General features: G+C 42.1%; 1 protein-coding gene across 1 annotated transcript; it reads right to left on the bottom strand.

The window, feature by feature from the left end:
- Window positions 1-705: 705 nt before the first annotated feature.
- MS4A7 (membrane spanning 4-domains A7) lies at window positions 706-16,399 on the bottom strand. Its single transcript, XM_069470646.1, is given in 7 exon segments — window positions 706-843; window positions 6,021-6,041; window positions 6,044-6,124; window positions 8,853-9,059; window positions 11,658-11,714; window positions 13,219-13,353; window positions 16,253-16,399. Coding segments are annotated over 7 exon segments (786 nt in total).
- Between the last annotated feature and the right edge of the window lie 521 nt (window positions 16,400-16,920).

The raw sequence follows: 16,920 nt of genomic DNA, 5'->3' as shown, positions 1-16,920 counted from the left end.
GTAGCAGAACCACAGAATTACAGTTATTGAGTCACAGAGCCTTAGAATTCTAGAGCATACCCAGCCCCCTATCTTTCCGGTGAAGCATGATGTTATCCGGAAGACTTACTCTCTTGTCAAGTTGTTTATAAATACATGGTAAACATAAAATAAATAGATGGTCTATATAAAAACAAGTCTCCATACCTATGTTCATGAGATATAAAGGAATTAAAATTTATGAAATATCCACTATCCATTCCAGGTCCTGTAGAAGGCATTTTGTTTGTTTTAACATGCATTGACATTTATTCTTTTAACAGTTCTACAGTACTGAAGCTGCAGAACAGAAAGCCTATGTTGCCCACAGAGAAAAAATGGTGGACAGAAGCAGCATGTCAGCACACGCTCTCAAGGAAAGAAGTGAAAATTGCAGGAAGCTGCCTATATACAGATCGCTCTTCTCTGAAGGAACATTGTGAAATCACAGAGGAGCAACATGGATCATTCAGTGTGGGAAGAAAAGGTGATGGGGCGATATATTTAACAAGATCAAAGTATGCGTGGGAATGCGTAGAAGGATAGAGCACTTGGGCGCCACGCTCACTCTGCTGGTGCTGCTTGAGTTGTGAGATGGCTCTCTCCACCACAACAGACCTCCACCTGGTCAGGCTGGGGAACTGCCTGGAGCCTGTGTGGAGTCATCACACCAGACAACAGGCGTGGTCAGGACTGGGCAGCCGCTAAAGCTATTCTGAGCTCTTGGGTGCATGGCACCAGGATGGCATTGGGCTGGGGAGGGAGCAGACTAATGGGAGGCTCCACTGAGCCATATTCTGTGACTGAAAGCCAAGTGCCCCTCGCCTGCAGCACAACGGGATCTAAGCACAGGAATTGACTGGGGCACAGCAGGCTCTGACCTGGGAGGCTTTGGACGACTGCTTTGGTGGGTCATGGGGGGTACAGGGAGATCTCCATGGTCCCTTGACCCTTGGAACTGCCCTCTGCCCTCATGACTTAGCATCTGCATGGTCCCTGAGGCTACAAAGCAGCCTGCCACTTGCTCGGCCCTGACTCCACCCTCCAGGCCCCAAAAGACTCCTGCCTTCTTGGCCCTTCCCCTTCCCCCCAGGTGGGGTCAGCCCTGTCACCCATCACCTGCATGGCCCTGCTTCTGTCTCTGAGGTTCTGCTCAGAAGCCCTGCTTCTGGCTCCTCCACGGTCCCAGCTCTGAGGCTGTCAGGCTGGAGCCCAAGGCTGTGCCTCTGTGCCTCCAGAGCTCCCGCCAGGCCTGGGACACCATCCCCAAGACTCTAGTGCTGCACCTGGGCCCCAAGACCCCACCCTGGAGCCTCCACTACTGCTGCAGGGCCAGAGGAACTCTTACAAAGTCCAATGCCCTACCTGGGATCCCTAGCCTTGAGGTGCCAGTACACTGTGACCTGGTTTGAGCAACAAGGCACTACTCAATATGATGAACAGAACAGTGTCACATATATCAATTCTATGTCTTAACATTAATGGCTTAAATGCACCACTCAAAAGACATAGGCTGGCTGAATTGATGAAAAAAACACAACCCAAGTATCTGCTGCTTCCAGGAGACACATTTAAACCACAAGGATGCAAACAGGCCCAAGAGAAAGGATGGAAAAAAATATTCCACTCAAATGGAAACCAAAAGAGAGCAGGTATAGCCATTCTCATATCAGACAAGATTGACTTTAAATCAGCAATGGTAAAGAAAGACAAAGATGGTCATTCTATAATGGTGAAGGGAGAAATTCAACAAGACATAACAATCCTAAATACATGCACCTAACACAGGAACTCTCAAATACATAAAACAAATTCTGCTAGGGTTAAGCAAGGAAATAAATAATACCATTGTAATTGCTGGGGACTTCAACACCCCATTATCAGAGTTGGAAAGATCATCAAAACAGAAAATAAATAAAGAAACACTAGATTTAAGTGGGAACCTAGAAAAATGGACCTAACAGATATTTACAGAACATTCTACTCCAAAACTACTGAATATACATTCTTCTCATCAGCATATGGGACATATTCCAAGATTGATCATATCTTAGGCCAGAAAACATGTCTCAACATATTTAAAAAATTGAAATCATACCATGTATCTTTTCAGATAATAGTTGGTTAAAATTAGAAATCAATTCTGAGTGTAACACTCAATTCCACACAAAATCATGGAAATTAAGCAACCTGTTACTGAAGAATTATTGGGTCAATAATGAAATTAAGATGGAAATGAAAAGCTTTTTGCTGATGATATGATCTTATATCTAGAAAACTCCAAAGATTCCACCAAGAGACTCCTGGAATTGATAAATGCAGCAAAGTCTCAGGTTACAAAATCAATGTACACAAATCAGTAGCATTTCCATACTCCAATAACAGTCAAGCTGGGAGTTAAATCAAAGACTCAATACCATTTACAATAGCTACAAAGAAAATGAAATACCCAAGAATATACTTAATAAAGGAGGTGAAAGATCTCTACAAAGAGAGCTGCAAATTACTGAGGAAAGAAATTGCTGGTGACATAAACAAATGGAAAAACATATCATGCTCATGAGTCTCCAGAATCAATATTATTAAAATGTCCATACTTCCCAAAGTGATGTACAGATTCAATGCAATCCGCATCAAAATACCAATGGCATATTTCACAGATCTAGATTTTTATTGCTACATAACTAATTATCACAGATTCAGTGGCTTAAAACAACACACATATCTTGTCTTACAGTTTTTATGGATCGGGAGTTGAGGCACCACTTAAGTGGGTGCCTCTGCTCAGGGTGTCACATGACTGCAATCCCTGCAATCAAGATATCAGCCAGGCTGAATTTTCATGTAGAGGTTCAAATGAGGAAAACCTACTTCCAAGCACATCCAGGTTGTTGGCAGGATCTGTTTCCTTGCATGACTGATTGCATGACTCAGGGTTCTGGGTTCTGCTGGCTGGAGATTAGATGCTGTCGTCGGATCCTAGAGGACACCCTAAGTTCCTTGCTTCCTCAGTAAGGCTGGTTCCTTCACTGGGCCAGCAAGGAGAATTTCTTGCTTGCGTTGGCCAAGACGGGAAGCAGGATTGTGGTAAGGAGCACCGTGCTAAGGATCTGAGAGTGTGTGGCTCAGCCACTACATTGTTTTCTAAATCCAGAGGCAGAACTCAAGTTTCTGGTCTGTGTGTTAGATATCTTCCTGGACTTGGTTGGAACTTCTACTCCTTTCCTTGCTATGAGTTTAGTAGACTTTCCTTTTAGTGGTTCTTGCCTAATTGGTTGCCCAAACTGAATGTGGTAGTGAGGCAAAAGGAGTCAAGAATGACTCCCAAATTTCTGCGTTTAGAAACTGAGTGGATAGTCACGTCACTGGTAAAACACAACCCGGCTGGTGGGTAGGGAAAGGTGGCAAATGAAGGGTGCAGTGTCCTAACTGCATCTTCCATCAGTTCGGCAGACCAGATATTCTGAAGGACCTTTCTAAAACAGTGAAAACCAAAACTAAAACAAAAAACAAACACACAAACACAAAAACCCTGAACGAATAAATAAGACATAGACCCTGGGCAAAATATAACTTTATTGCATTTCTTGGCTTATGGGAAGAAGGGAAAGCTCTGAGGTCCCCCATCCCCAGCTTAAAACAAACACGCGCACACCCATGTATTTGCAAACAGACAAATAGGGGCTGTAAACGTCAGCAGGTTGCAGTGAGTTCCCTAACGTAGCTTACAGACCAGTGGAGGCATACATACGATAAACAAATGAATAAATAAGATGTATAGTGTATCAGACGGTGGTAAGTACTACGGAGAAAAATAAGCAAGTGAAAGGGAAAGCAGGTTAGAATTTTGTGTAGGTTGATGGGGACATTTTCATCGAGGTTGAGAGATTTGAAGAAAGACCTGAAAGAAGTGAGAAAGTAAGCAATGGAAATACTTGCAAGACAATCATTTCAGATAGAGGCACCTGAACTTGTAAAATTCCTAAGGAAAGAATATGCCAAATGCCTGCAAAAAAGGCCGAGCAAAGAAGAGAGTAGTTTAATTATAGTCTTTGAATCCAGATATTTAAGAATAAAGTCATTAAATGAGACAGAGAAGAGCCATATATTTTTAAGTACTTTTATTTAAATATGTTCTTGCAATCCTTAATATATAATATTTAAGCAATGTGAGTGTGAAAATGGTGTAGAAACAGGGCCCGCGTAGCCACATGACATAGCCAATTCATACTATCACAAGGGTTCACATTTGCTGTTATGTAGAGAGAAATGAGTCACTTTCTGTTCACTTTACCTGGAGAAGTTTATAAAATTTATGACCATTTTGGAAGACTGGCTAATAAAATTTTACTGACGAGGGCTTCTGGGAAATTATTTCCCAGAGAAATTAAATGACTCATACTGAACAGGTACAAAACAAAAGCTTTTTTTTAAAAGTTTATTGCACAGTATCTGAAATGTCTGAGAGTGTAGAAAAGTCTAACCACACTTTGCCGTGGGTGCTGGGTTTTTCTTCCTTTTTTCTCTGAGGCCAAGAGTTGCTCATTTCTATGACTTTGAAGAACTCTTTCTGACAAGCTAGATGTGATATCATGACTAAGGCAAGGAAAATTCACTCTAGAAAAGATAAAATTTGTCAGTAGTTTTTAAACATTGATTTTGGAGGTTTTTTGATATTTATAATACATTCTCCCCAAATTTTGTACAGTAGTAGCTCTTTGAACTTTACCATAGTATATAATTGCAGCAATATTAGTTCAAAAACTGCTACTTCCAGCCTGCTAATTAATTTACTATTTTCTAACAGGATCACAGTTAAATAATAATTCTTTTAAATGCCCCCAAATTTTTTCTGCTTTTTGCTATAGCTTGTTGGGGCCAAGGGAACCTTTTCAGGTTTTGCTGAAAAATCAACTTTCAAAAGAAAGATGGATTGGAGAAAAGGCACACAAATTTGTTTACCTTGGATACATGAGAGCCTTAAGAACAAAGAACCGAAGGTACAAGGAAGTTTGTTCATTTTTATGATTAGGTTCACCAAAATATGGGCAGCTGTACAGAAATGTGATTGGACAAAAACGGTATGATCTAATGCTAACAGACTGAGGGGGAGACCCAGCAAGTCCTGTCTGATTCTTCCCGGCCTCACTGAGCATGCATTCCTTCCCTCTCTGGAATGAGGATCTTATGACCTATAGTAAAACATGGTAGGTCAGATAATTTCCTTATGGCCACTTTTCACGTAGAATATTTTTAGGTTTTATGGCTGGCTTACGAGAAAAGAGGTTCTGGTTTCTGTGGCCTATCTTGGGGAAGAGGGATTCTCTTAATAGTTTCTACACCTAGTGTCAGGGAAGAATGAGACTAAAGGGCAGGAGGACAGGAGAAGGTCAGAGAAAAATGTTTGCTTCTCAGGCTGTTTCTGAGGCCATCATTTTGGGGTATTGTTTTCTGAGACCAAACAAGCTTTTAGAGGAAATGAAAATATTTTGAAATTGTACTATCATGAGCTAAGAGGAAGTAAGGAAGAGCACAGGAAAGCATAAAGAGAACCAGGAAGTCCTAGTAAAATTTCATCATGTTAGCAAGGGAACTTGGTCATGGAGACTCCCTTGGTCAGGTGGTTGCGTTTGTAACAGTGAAGGGAGGCAAGTTCTCATTCTCAGCCCATGAGTCCGTATTATTCATTCTGCATGTAATTTTATCCAAGCCTTGGTTCTTTCAGGAGGAGTTAGGCCAAGTGATCTCTAAAGCCAACTAGCTTCACACTAAGCAATTCTCTATCTGGTCTGCTGCCCGGTATGCACCACCTGATCCCACATTACCAGAGTGTCCTCGTGATGGAGCCCATTTATTGAACTCATTTTTTACTATAAAAGTCACCTTCCACATACATCTCATGCCCAAGTCTTGACTCCTCTTTCCACCACTTTTCGAGCCTGTATCTTCATAGCTCAGACCTGGGAGGCAGTGGGTATCATGCACCATGTTGGCATACTCACCCCAGGGTTGTTGGAGTAGAGAACCGTTTCCACCAAAAGACAGAAGCGTATGCAGCTAGTAAGAGCTCCAGCACAGTGAATGTGAGCATCACCACCAGAACACCCTGCAGATCAGGATGCAAATAGTTGGCACCCGACACAAGCTAGCCCTTGTGCCTCTGAGAGGAGCCTGGGGGATGCAGCCTCCAGCAATGGTGACAAAAAGGAACAGAGAAAATTGTCTAATCTTCTTTTCTGCTTTCTCTTACAGATAGAAGAAAGGAAATATTCAATGACTATTTCATCTCCTAACCTTGGTATCTCACGTAATGACAGATAAGAGAAATCCGCCACTTATCTCTGGTTGCTTTTATTATTTTCTTTTTGCTTTTGGTGCTTTTTATTGTCATGGTAATATTTCTAGGTATGTATTTGATTCTGTTTATCCTACAGTGCTCTCAGTGCATTCCTACAGTCTGAAATCTCGTGTCTTTCTTTAATTCTGAAAAATTCTGTTGTTTATTTTTGCATACTGGCTCTCTTCCCTCTCTCCTATTGGAATTCATATTAGATGTGTGTTAAACCTTTTCACTTCCCTCTCTCCTCCATATCTTTTAGCCTCTCAGTAAGAGCTCCAGCAATATTTTCCATTTTTTTATTTTAGTGCATTGTGTTCTGTGTGATTTAATCAGACTCAAATTTCATTTCACTGTTTTTTCGAATATAGTGAATCTGTTGTTACCTGATCTGCTCAGTTTTTAATTTCAAAGACCCCGGTTTTCATTTCCAATCATGGTATTTAGTTCTTTTTCAAATCTACTTGTACTCTTTTCTTACTGTCCTTTCATTTTGGTTTCAATTACTTTTTTATATTTTTAATCATTTAAAATATATTTCCAATATAGCTTCATTCAAATTATTATATTACATCCAATTCTTTGGCTGCTAACTTTCATGTTTGCCATCTGTTGCTGTTTACCATGGTTTTGTTGCTATTATGTTTCTCATAATATTTTTATTATTAGATAATTTCAGTGCGTAGGTGGTAGTAGTAATGGGGTCCTTTGATATGTGGGTGTGGGTTTATGGACATCTCCTCAGATATTGGTTTTAGGTTTGATTCTGCTAGAACTTTAGGAGTTTCACAGATCCAGTAGCAGTTTTTAAGTTAATCCCTTTATTTGAGGTTCCCTTATTTTAAATGTAAATATGAATCTGGATACCATACTTGCACAAGGCTTGATGAGCTGATAGCAAGGATCAGCTTCTTGGGATGCTGGGCGGAAAGTTTTTCCTGTCTTATTTTCACAAATTGACTAAATATTCAGTCTCAGCTTCTAACAATTTTATAGGGCACTCAATGTCCGCTCTATGGGCCCGACGGATGTCAAATCCTGTCATGGGCATTAAAACGCCATTATGCTAGCCTCTAACACCAGGCTTGTTTCTATCCAAACTTCTCTGGTTTTCTGGCCTCAGCTCTCATTTGAGGATTGGCTTTAGGATCCTTCCTAGAATCTGGGATTTATGATGTCTTCCTTCCTTCCACCTTCCCTCCCTTTCTTCTTCCAACTTTGGATATATATTTTTTTTAATTTTTAAAATTCCTTACTTTTGTCCAGGTTATTTAGCTTGGTCTACCATGTTGCAACTTCTCTGATGTTGCAGGAGGTTCTTTGGGCTCCAGTTGTGTGACAGTGGGAGGTAGTTTGGTGAAATAAAATTATTTTTTCTTTCAATTGAACCTCCAATATCCCAACGGGGAGGATGCCTCTCCCACCCTCCTTGTTTTACCTGACGTCCATCCTGCACTGGACATATCTATCTCCCTCCCAGAGGGGTCTCTCTTTTTATACTTCCTTAAGCTCCTGGATCAAAGGACTTGCTTTTCACAACCTCCGGGTCACCTGGGCAAACTCACAGCAGCCTGTGAGTGCAAAAATCTGCACATGTTCTCTGAGATGTGTGAGGCAGAGCCAAGGAAATGAGAGATACTGCCCGGGGTTCCCCCTGCTCCTACTACAAGGAGTCGCAGAAGAGTCTTTCTCCTTAAAAGGCCACAGGTTTATGGTTTTAACACAATGATCCTGTATTTAGAGGACTGACTAAGCCAGGCTTATCACCATCAACAGGTGGTAACCATCAACTCCTGGGGAAAGGCGGCAAGAAGATACTGCCCAGAGATGTTGACATTTCCATGAGCAGTCAAATCCATTGGTAAGCCGTCTCCCATCCCCTCTGCCAGCCCTACAGGAACAAAGTACCATAATGGTGTGTTTGGGCTTAAAGTTCAAGTTCTGGGCCTAACTTAAAGTAGCAAACCCAGGCATGCATTTGAAGAAATTGCACTGTGTAGCTTCTCCTAGCCCTCAACTCACGGATGATCAGAAGACAAGCATCTCCAAGTGGTAGGGGCTTTCAACTCCAGGAAAGGAACCCAAAAAAGGGTTCCAAAATACTAAATTTAAATAAAAAAGAATATTTCTGCCTGCCTTGAGGAAAACACATGCTTGCTCAACAAAGGGGGTACTATGGGAGTAAAACCTATTGTGGTTGGAAATTTTATTATTGAAGAAAGACCACTGAAGGGATAGACTCTCCACTGGCCTTCCTGATTTCCTTTTTTGCCTTTACACAGCACACAAAATAGTGTGGCTGGAAGAGGCCGGTCAGGAGACTGCATGATGTGGGGACATCATGCAGTCTCCTGACCGGCCTCTTCCAGCCACACTATTTTGTTTTTTTCTGTCCATTCAGACCAACAGGACCAGAGACTACTGAAAAAGCAGAGATTACTCAAAGGGGAGACACTGAGACTTCATATGACAGGATGTTCAATCTGAAACTACTTACTGTTAGACTGGCACTGCTCAAGAGACAATCCTTGACTTTATACATTGGATAGTAGTACTCTGAAAAAAGCAATGAGGATAGATAGTCCTTTTCTGAGTCACAATGTTGAAAGGCAGTCCCCACGGCTACCATGCCATCAGCGAGGAGGAAGAGGCCTGACCCAGCGGTAAGGGAGCTCACCGCATTTGAGGTCAGGCTGCTCAGGGTCTGGAAGAGAAATTCTGTGTTGGGCTCTCACCGCAGAATCAGCACCTGGTGCTGCTATCGCTATCCATTGTCCTGCAAATGGGCTTCCTTGTGTCTGTTCCCTCCTCTAATCTGTGTACTCCGAGTGGGCACAGATTGTGTTTTATTCATCTTTGTATCCCTTTGTACTATTTAGGGCATCACGTGATATAATCGATAAATACTTGTTATAAAGAGATTGCATGAATAATTCCTCCTTGGGGAGAGGGGTTCTGGCCCCTTGACTCTCTACAGCACTCAAAATAGAGACATACTGCCCATACCCCTGCCAACATTTCCCTGACTTCCTCAACAGCCTTAGAATAATTCTACTGCCTAGGGGCTTCTAGAATATGGCCTTTGGTCCTTTGTAGGAAACCCAGTCTATGGCTTTGCCTTATGTAAAGGACAAGCTTCAGAGAAAAGGCAGAGCAAACTGGAGAAGTTGGAATACCTATCTGTAGGGTAATCAGGCCTGTGGGAACATAGCATATATCTTCTATTGGCAAGTCATTGGCCTTCAATTGACTATCAATGCTTACTCAAGATGACAAGCATATACCTCCCATCTCCCTAAGTGGGCAAAGCATGAGGCAGAGGTGTGTGGGTTTAGACCATGTGTTCTCTCTCTCTACCCACTCACAAATGAAAAAAATTACCAGAGTGTAGCCACTTTCCCCACAAACCTTGGAGGGGATGGGGGGAGGAAGCAGCTAAAGCCTTTGCTCTTCTCCACAGCAACCTTCCCTCCCCCCTGCTGCACACCTACAAAGGTGACATAGGGAAAAGCCACATCCTGACTCAAGAAGGCACAGGGTCTGGCTGGTCATGGATGAGGACATGTGGATGGTGTAGAGGCTGGTATATGCTCCTGATGATTGAAGCTGCAGTCTAAAACCCAGGACTAGGGGGCTAGGTTTTGAAGAGTTCATAGCATTGGATGGGGTCAGAGTTCTGGACTTGGAATAAGGAAACCAGAGCTCCCACTTCATCTCTGTCACTGACTCATCTATGTGTTTGAACAAGTTCCTTCCTACTCTGGGTTTCAGTGTTCTCATTTATAAAATGTGGAGGATGAACATGCTGATCTCAGAAGTGGCTTTCCTAATGTCTGAATACACAGAAAGAGAAGTCTATGCTTAGAGTGACCTGATACAATGTGTGCTCCATTGCTCATGTGGCAATTTGGGGCCAAGGCACGGCTCCTTCAGGCTATTCTTCCTTCAGGGACTCAGACATGAAGTCATGTAGCTATGGGGCCAGGGTAGCCCTCCCCACAAATAGCATCCTCCAGTGATGATTGAGCAGGGAAGAGCATGTGCTGGAAGCCTGGTAGACCAGTGTCTTTGCAAATGAACCGTCATGCCCCAGGAGAGCCCTTTTCTCCAAAATGTAGAATAGGACAGGAGATGGTATGACGAAATGTGGTTCTAACAGGCCTGATCCACCTAGAGGTAGATATTCCAACTTCTCCAGCTTTCTTCTGCCTTTTCTCTGAGGTGCTCCTTTAGGTAAGGCAAAGCCATAGATTGGCTTTCCCAGGAGGGACCAAAGGCCATGTTCTAGAGGCATGTGGGGCAACAGAATGATTCTAAAGCTGTTGAGGAAGTCAGGGGAGATGTTGGAAGTGGTCAGGGCAGTCCTGCTCCGTGTTTGGTGCTGCAGTCAGTGCTCACATGTAGACATCCCCTTCCCCACCCCTGCCCCTGCCCTGTGGACTCTCTACAAACCTTCTCAGACGGGACTCAAATTTGCTTACCATCATTCTCCCCCACTTTGCTTTGAACTGATTTTTTCTTTCCTTGGGCATCCAATTACCAAGGATGAGTCTTTGGATGGGAATAGTCTCCTTCTGCCCAGAAAGAGATACCAAAGTCCTCTTCTGGGCAGGAGAGGGGCAGGAGAATGAATTCCTCCCTACCTCATATTTGACTGGATGAGGTTTATTTCAGTTGCCTAAATAGTGGAAATTAAAAATATATCATGGACTTGTTACAACTTGTTACCATGGCCACTGAGTAGGATGAACAACCATCCTGGTTTGCCTGGGGACCAGGCGGTTTCCTAGGATATGGGGTTTCAGGGCTAAAACTGAGACAGTTCTGGGCAGACTGAGACAGCTGGTCCACCTGACATTGAAGGGCTACAATTAGTGGGAAGTTCCAACTCTAGGAAAAGGGATATTTGGTATCGAAAAGAACCTCATTAGGAGGTAAGCTTTTTAGAAAAAGAAAAATAGATCTGTAGCCCTATCTGTGGTGGTTGACTACCCTATTAAAAGTCAAGGTAGCAACTTGTAAAGAGTCTACATTTAAAACTTTCTGCTTTTTGAACAACTGAGGGAAACCTCCAAGCTTTCGACATGATAGGGAAGCACCATTTTGAAGGAGAAAGAGCACTGGTCTAGAAGGCAAGAAATCTGGGCTCTACGCTGATGGGCCAGCCGGGAGAACTTGGGCTCCCTGATCTGTTCTGAGTTTCATGTCCCTAAATCGTAAAATGGAGATTTGGAGCTAGAAGAATTAACTCCAAGGCTCCTACAGTTCCAACCAGCTGAGATTTTGTGGTCCTCATACTTACAAAGGGCTTAGTTGATTTTTCTCCAGAGATAATTGAGAGAGATCCGGAAATGGCAAACTGCTCAGAAAAGAGAGAGATCGTCAGTTCAGTTGTCTTGTGGAAATGTGGCCACCCTGTTACTGTCAACCATGCAATCAAAAAGTGATGTTGGAAAATTTTTAGGAAGACAACACTGCAGGAATGGTGTGGGTCCATATGGACAGAGACCTGATTCCTACTCTCAGGATGCTCACACTGAAGAATAGGCAGATGCACAGATGGGTTGGGTTATTTTACTGGAAGTCACTAGGAACTGAGGAACCCTGGATAGGAGGTGTACGTGGGAAGGAGAGTGTCACTAAATTACAGTGTTGAAAGAAAGGAGTTTGAGACAGACCAATGCCTTGGATAGATAGAGAGATGAGAGCTGCCAACAGAAGCAGTTAAGAAAGAGGCTCTGATGGGACAAGGTGCAGAAACATATGGACTTGGAGCTATCAGGATAAGTGGACTGAGTCAGACTGTGAGATGGGGAAGTGGGAAGGACAGTGTCAGATGTGAAGTCTTTATCATAAAGCCCCCGAAGTCAGTATTTGATCCCAGTAGTGTTAAAGATCCAGCTGATGGACAGAGGATATTCTGAGAAGCTGAAATGTTGGTTAAGCTTGTGGCTTGGGTATTAAGTAGTCACAGACAGAGAGAGTCAGCATGAGCTACACTAGCTTCCCCAAGGAAATTGGGGCCCACAGCCACTGGTTATATAGAGAAGTCAAGGACAAATTGTGCTTTGGGGCAGGAGCAGGCCTTCTTGCATGACAGCAAAGTCTGTGTCCACACAGGGTCCATATCCACACAGAAGTGGTACCTTCGCATAATTTGTCTGCCCAGAATGTGTGCCTTTTTCTCCTTTGCACAGGATACTACATGGAAAAGAAATGATCCCTTGTGGGAGGCATGCATCTTCCTGACTACTCTCTGAAAACTAAGATCCACTGGTCCCTTCTTCATGAGCCATTGTATGGAAGCAGCAAACAGAGTTTCTCAAGTGCTCAGGATTACTGACCTCTGAACGTGTGGCAGGGGTGCCCCTGCTTCCCGTGAATCTTACCATTGCTGATCCAAATTTCTTCAAACCCGTGGCACCTGCCAGTCATGCTCATTTTATTGTTTAAAAATAGCCTTCTCACTCCTACCTGACAAGTGAATTATTCTTAAAATGAAGGAAATCTAATGGCCTCATCAAAGCTCCAAAGAGGGATATGAAGCATCTTCTACCTTTCTGGGAGTATGCTGTAATGCCAGGTAAGAACTATCTTATTGCATGCCAGCTTTATTACCTTCCCCTCTTGCCTCCTGTCCCAACCTCCCTGGGATGCTCACTCACATGGGAGTACAGATTAAGCCCCTCTGCTGTCCTTCTTGAACAGGAGAAACATGATGTGGGGCCATGATGGAGGGAAAGCTGAGGCTGAGGCCGCCTTTGCCTGGCTTCCTGCCTCTTGAAGACTGAGTCACTCCATGACTAAGCACCCAGTTAGCATTTACAGAGCATGACCCCTTTTAGAGACCCCATTCTACTCACACACAGAGCTCCTACAAATGAGTACCCAGACATCAAAATGTTGGAAACTGCTGGATTGAAGTTGGAGGAATAGGGAGCAGAAACCAAAATGACCCCCATACTTGAAATCATCAGGCAACACAGGATCTGGATAGTCTACAAGAGAGAAGAGGGGAAATTCTAGAACACACTTTAAATAGATGAAAGTCATTATTTGACTGCACACACATTGTGAATTATAAAGAGTATAAAAACATAAGTTATAATTTGTCATATTAAAAAGGGAAAAAATGTTACAAGATGCAAAGTCATTATAACTAACCTCTTTTCTTTTTTGATAGGATTGTTAAACTAGAAAATCAGGAAGTGACCATAGGCACATAACTTTATTTTGAAGGTGACATTGGATAAATCCTTTTTTATTTAATTATTTGAAATGTAGAAGGAGAAAAGTTTTCTGGACAGTAGTCCTGTTAGGTGGAGAGCAAACTTTTCCAGGGAGTGTTGATGAAGGCCTTGATTTCAAGTGAAATCAAATACAGTGGGTAGTCTCTGCTACTGCAATTCATCTTATTTTATTCATCATTGGATGTTAATAATAGTTATTTTTATGATACCAATAATAATAATAGTTTACATTTGTTGAACAAGCTCTACATTCTGGGCACTACTCATCTCATCTTTTTTACAGATGAGAAAAATGAGGCACGGGAAGTTAAAGTAATTTGTGCAAACCAGCAAAATGTCCAAGTGGAAGAGTAGGATTTTAGCCATTAACTTGATCTGGAGCCTACACTTTTCCCCCACTGTGTAATGCATATGCAATTAAAAGATGATGCAAATATAGGAAAAATAAAGTTAAAAGAAGTCAACCATTCATACAATTAATATTGACTGAATACCTCTTGTGTGCCAGGAACCAAGGAATAAAGCAAATGAATATAATGGCATTGGAGAGCTTATATGTACTATGTCCTTTACAGACAAGTAAGTTCCATGGAAGGCAGAATGGAGTTAAGAGCAAAATAATAGGACATGAGGCCTGTGAAGTCCTGGAAGCGTGGTGCAAACTTTGTAGGGCTTTGTAGGATTTTTTTTTTTTCCCCAAATTTGCTTTTCATTTTGAGCAAAAAGGGAAGCCCAGTGGGTAACTTTGAGTAAAGAGATTACTTACATTTTAAAAGATCACTGCACCTGCTGCTTTGAGAATAGGTTATAAGGAAATAGGGCAGGGAGATTAGTAAGGAGGATATTGCAATAATTCACATGGGAGATGATGTTGACAGTAGAGGTGGTGAGAAGTAGTTGGGTTCTAGATGTACTATGAAGATGAAACTTACAGGAATTGCTGAAAGTTTGAATGTTCGAATGTGGTAAGAAAGGGAAGAATAAAATGTTGGTTCCAACAGTGTTGGCCTGAGCAACTGAAATGATGGAGTTGACATATATATGAGGTGGGAAACATTGTATGAGGAGTGGGCTTGGGAGGAAGATCAGAATTCCAGTCTGGAACAAGTGAGGGAGAGATGTCTAGCAGATATCCAAGTGGAGCCTCATAGGCTGTTGAATATCTGAGTCTTGACTTTGGAGGAGAGATCAAGGTAAGGAATATAGCTTATTTTTTTCAAGCATAGGTGAAGATGATATTTAAAGCATATTAATGGATGAGATCGCCACTGGAACAGATATAGAAAAAGAATAGAAGCAAAGACCTAGCTCTGTAGCACTCCAATTTTGGGGTCAGGGAAATAAATAGAAATAGTAAAGGAGGTGAAAAAGGACTAGCCAAGGAGGAAGGAGGAAACCCAGAAGTGTGTGATTGATGTTCAAGAAGCCACATGAATAAAATATTTTAAATAGGAGAGAATGCACAAGTTGCGGGTTATCAGTAAATGGAAGATGGAGATTTTATTCCTAGTACGGGAGAGGAAAGGATATATGGTCATAGATGTGGGTAAATGGAGTTGTGTAGCAGCTTGTGGACACTCATTCTCTCCAGATTGCCTCAATTTTCTTAGCGTTACAGGAAACAAAGCAATAAATGGAGAATGAGGGCAGGGAAGAATCATTAGAGGTTTCAGGAAGGAAAAGTGTGAAATAGTTTCCTGGGGTCATAGGGAAGTGAATGGATGAAAAACTATATACTTTTTAGGCAGCATTAACAGTCCATTTGAGGTTATGGTCACAAATCTAAAGTGATGTGTGTGTGTGTGTGTGTGTGTGTGTGTTCAGCCAAAGTCAGCTGCCTGCATGCAGGTATGGAGTAAGCAAACAGGCAAAATTAGAATTAAACAATGTTTCCATTTGCCTGAAAAGTATGCTATAGGGAGATGAGGGCATGGCTGTCGAGGGTACTAATGAGAGAGAGTGAACCACAGGATCTTGACTGGGTGAGGGAAAAAGTGAGCATATAAGGAAGTGAGGTTTTGTGAGGAAAGGATATAATCAATGAATCTCAATGAAGTTAAAGAAATTAGAGTCGGGTATGAGGATGATTATGCTAACTGGTGCTAAATTCTAGAGGGCACAGTTGGGCAGGTTTCTAAGTTGGGAAGAAGTAGGAGTTGGGTCTTACAAGGGAGTATTCAGAACCATATGAAGATTAAAGTTCTGGATATGAGGAATGATGACCTAGGACCCTTGGGTATCTTATAGTTATTCATGTGAACAGGGAGAAAATATATGGTGAGATTAGTCCAGATTGTCTCATCTCGAGATGTTTGAAAACTAGCTCAGAGTAAGATCTCATTTAATCATACTGAGTAAAATCGTATGATTAAATAAGAAATCTCTACCACACTAAAGACAAATTAAGAGACACTAGTTTGTTAATTGTGTAGCACTCCAGTAGAAAAGACCTAGTGGTTTTACTTAGTTTACAGAAATGTCTGAGTAGGACGTGGTCTTCCCATAAAACTCCACTTCATACTCCAATTAGCCTGAAGTCAGCCAGAAATGAGTACCAGATTTCTCCGGGTCCTAACTGTAGAGTTGTAATCTAGTTACATTCACAATCAGTTTCCTCAGTGTTCCCCTTATAATGAGATGGACTTACCCCAAGAACTGTGGTTTCTTTTGGCAGACCATTCAGCAGGTCATTGTCTTTTTGGTAAGTGTGTCCAGGTTTCTTTCTTTTGGGGGTAACTGTGCTCTTTGGAGTGAAGGTGTCAAAATCCCCCTTGGTTTGGGTCTGTAACGGCATGGTGGTGATGATGCTGGAAGAGGCAGTGACCTCAGTTAGTTCCCAAGATTTGACTTACAGACATAAACCTCCCAGGGACTAGACCAGGAGTGGGGAACCTGCAGCCTTAAGGCCACATGTGGCCTTTTATTCCCTAAGTGCAGTCTTTTGACTGAATCCAAATTTTACAGAACAAGTCCTTTTATTTTTATTAATACATTTTGTTTGTCTTTATATTTTTGTTTTATTTTCAAAATGAGCATGTCTAAAATATAAAAGAATAAAATAAGTTTCAATGAAATAATCCTCCCAAATTAACCATCACCACTAGAGCATTAGTAAACCATAAGGACTAAATTGACAGCTGCTACGTTCATGATTTAGTTCTAACTTCCTCCGCCTGACTGGTGCCATTACCCCATGAAGCTGGTTGGTGAGTGTTTATGGGGGTCGAGTATGCCAGTCTGTTATCAGCTTTTGATGACGGTGCACTGTGTTTCTGTTTGAAGTAGAATTTGTGAATAGTTGCACAGCTCGACAGT

This window comes from Eulemur rufifrons, chromosome 6 (genome assembly GCF_041146395.1).
Source record: "Eulemur rufifrons isolate Redbay chromosome 6, OSU_ERuf_1, whole genome shotgun sequence".
NCBI lineage: Eukaryota > Metazoa > Chordata > Mammalia > Primates > Lemuridae > Eulemur > Eulemur rufifrons.
This window is presented reverse-complemented; position numbering and strand designations above follow the sequence as displayed.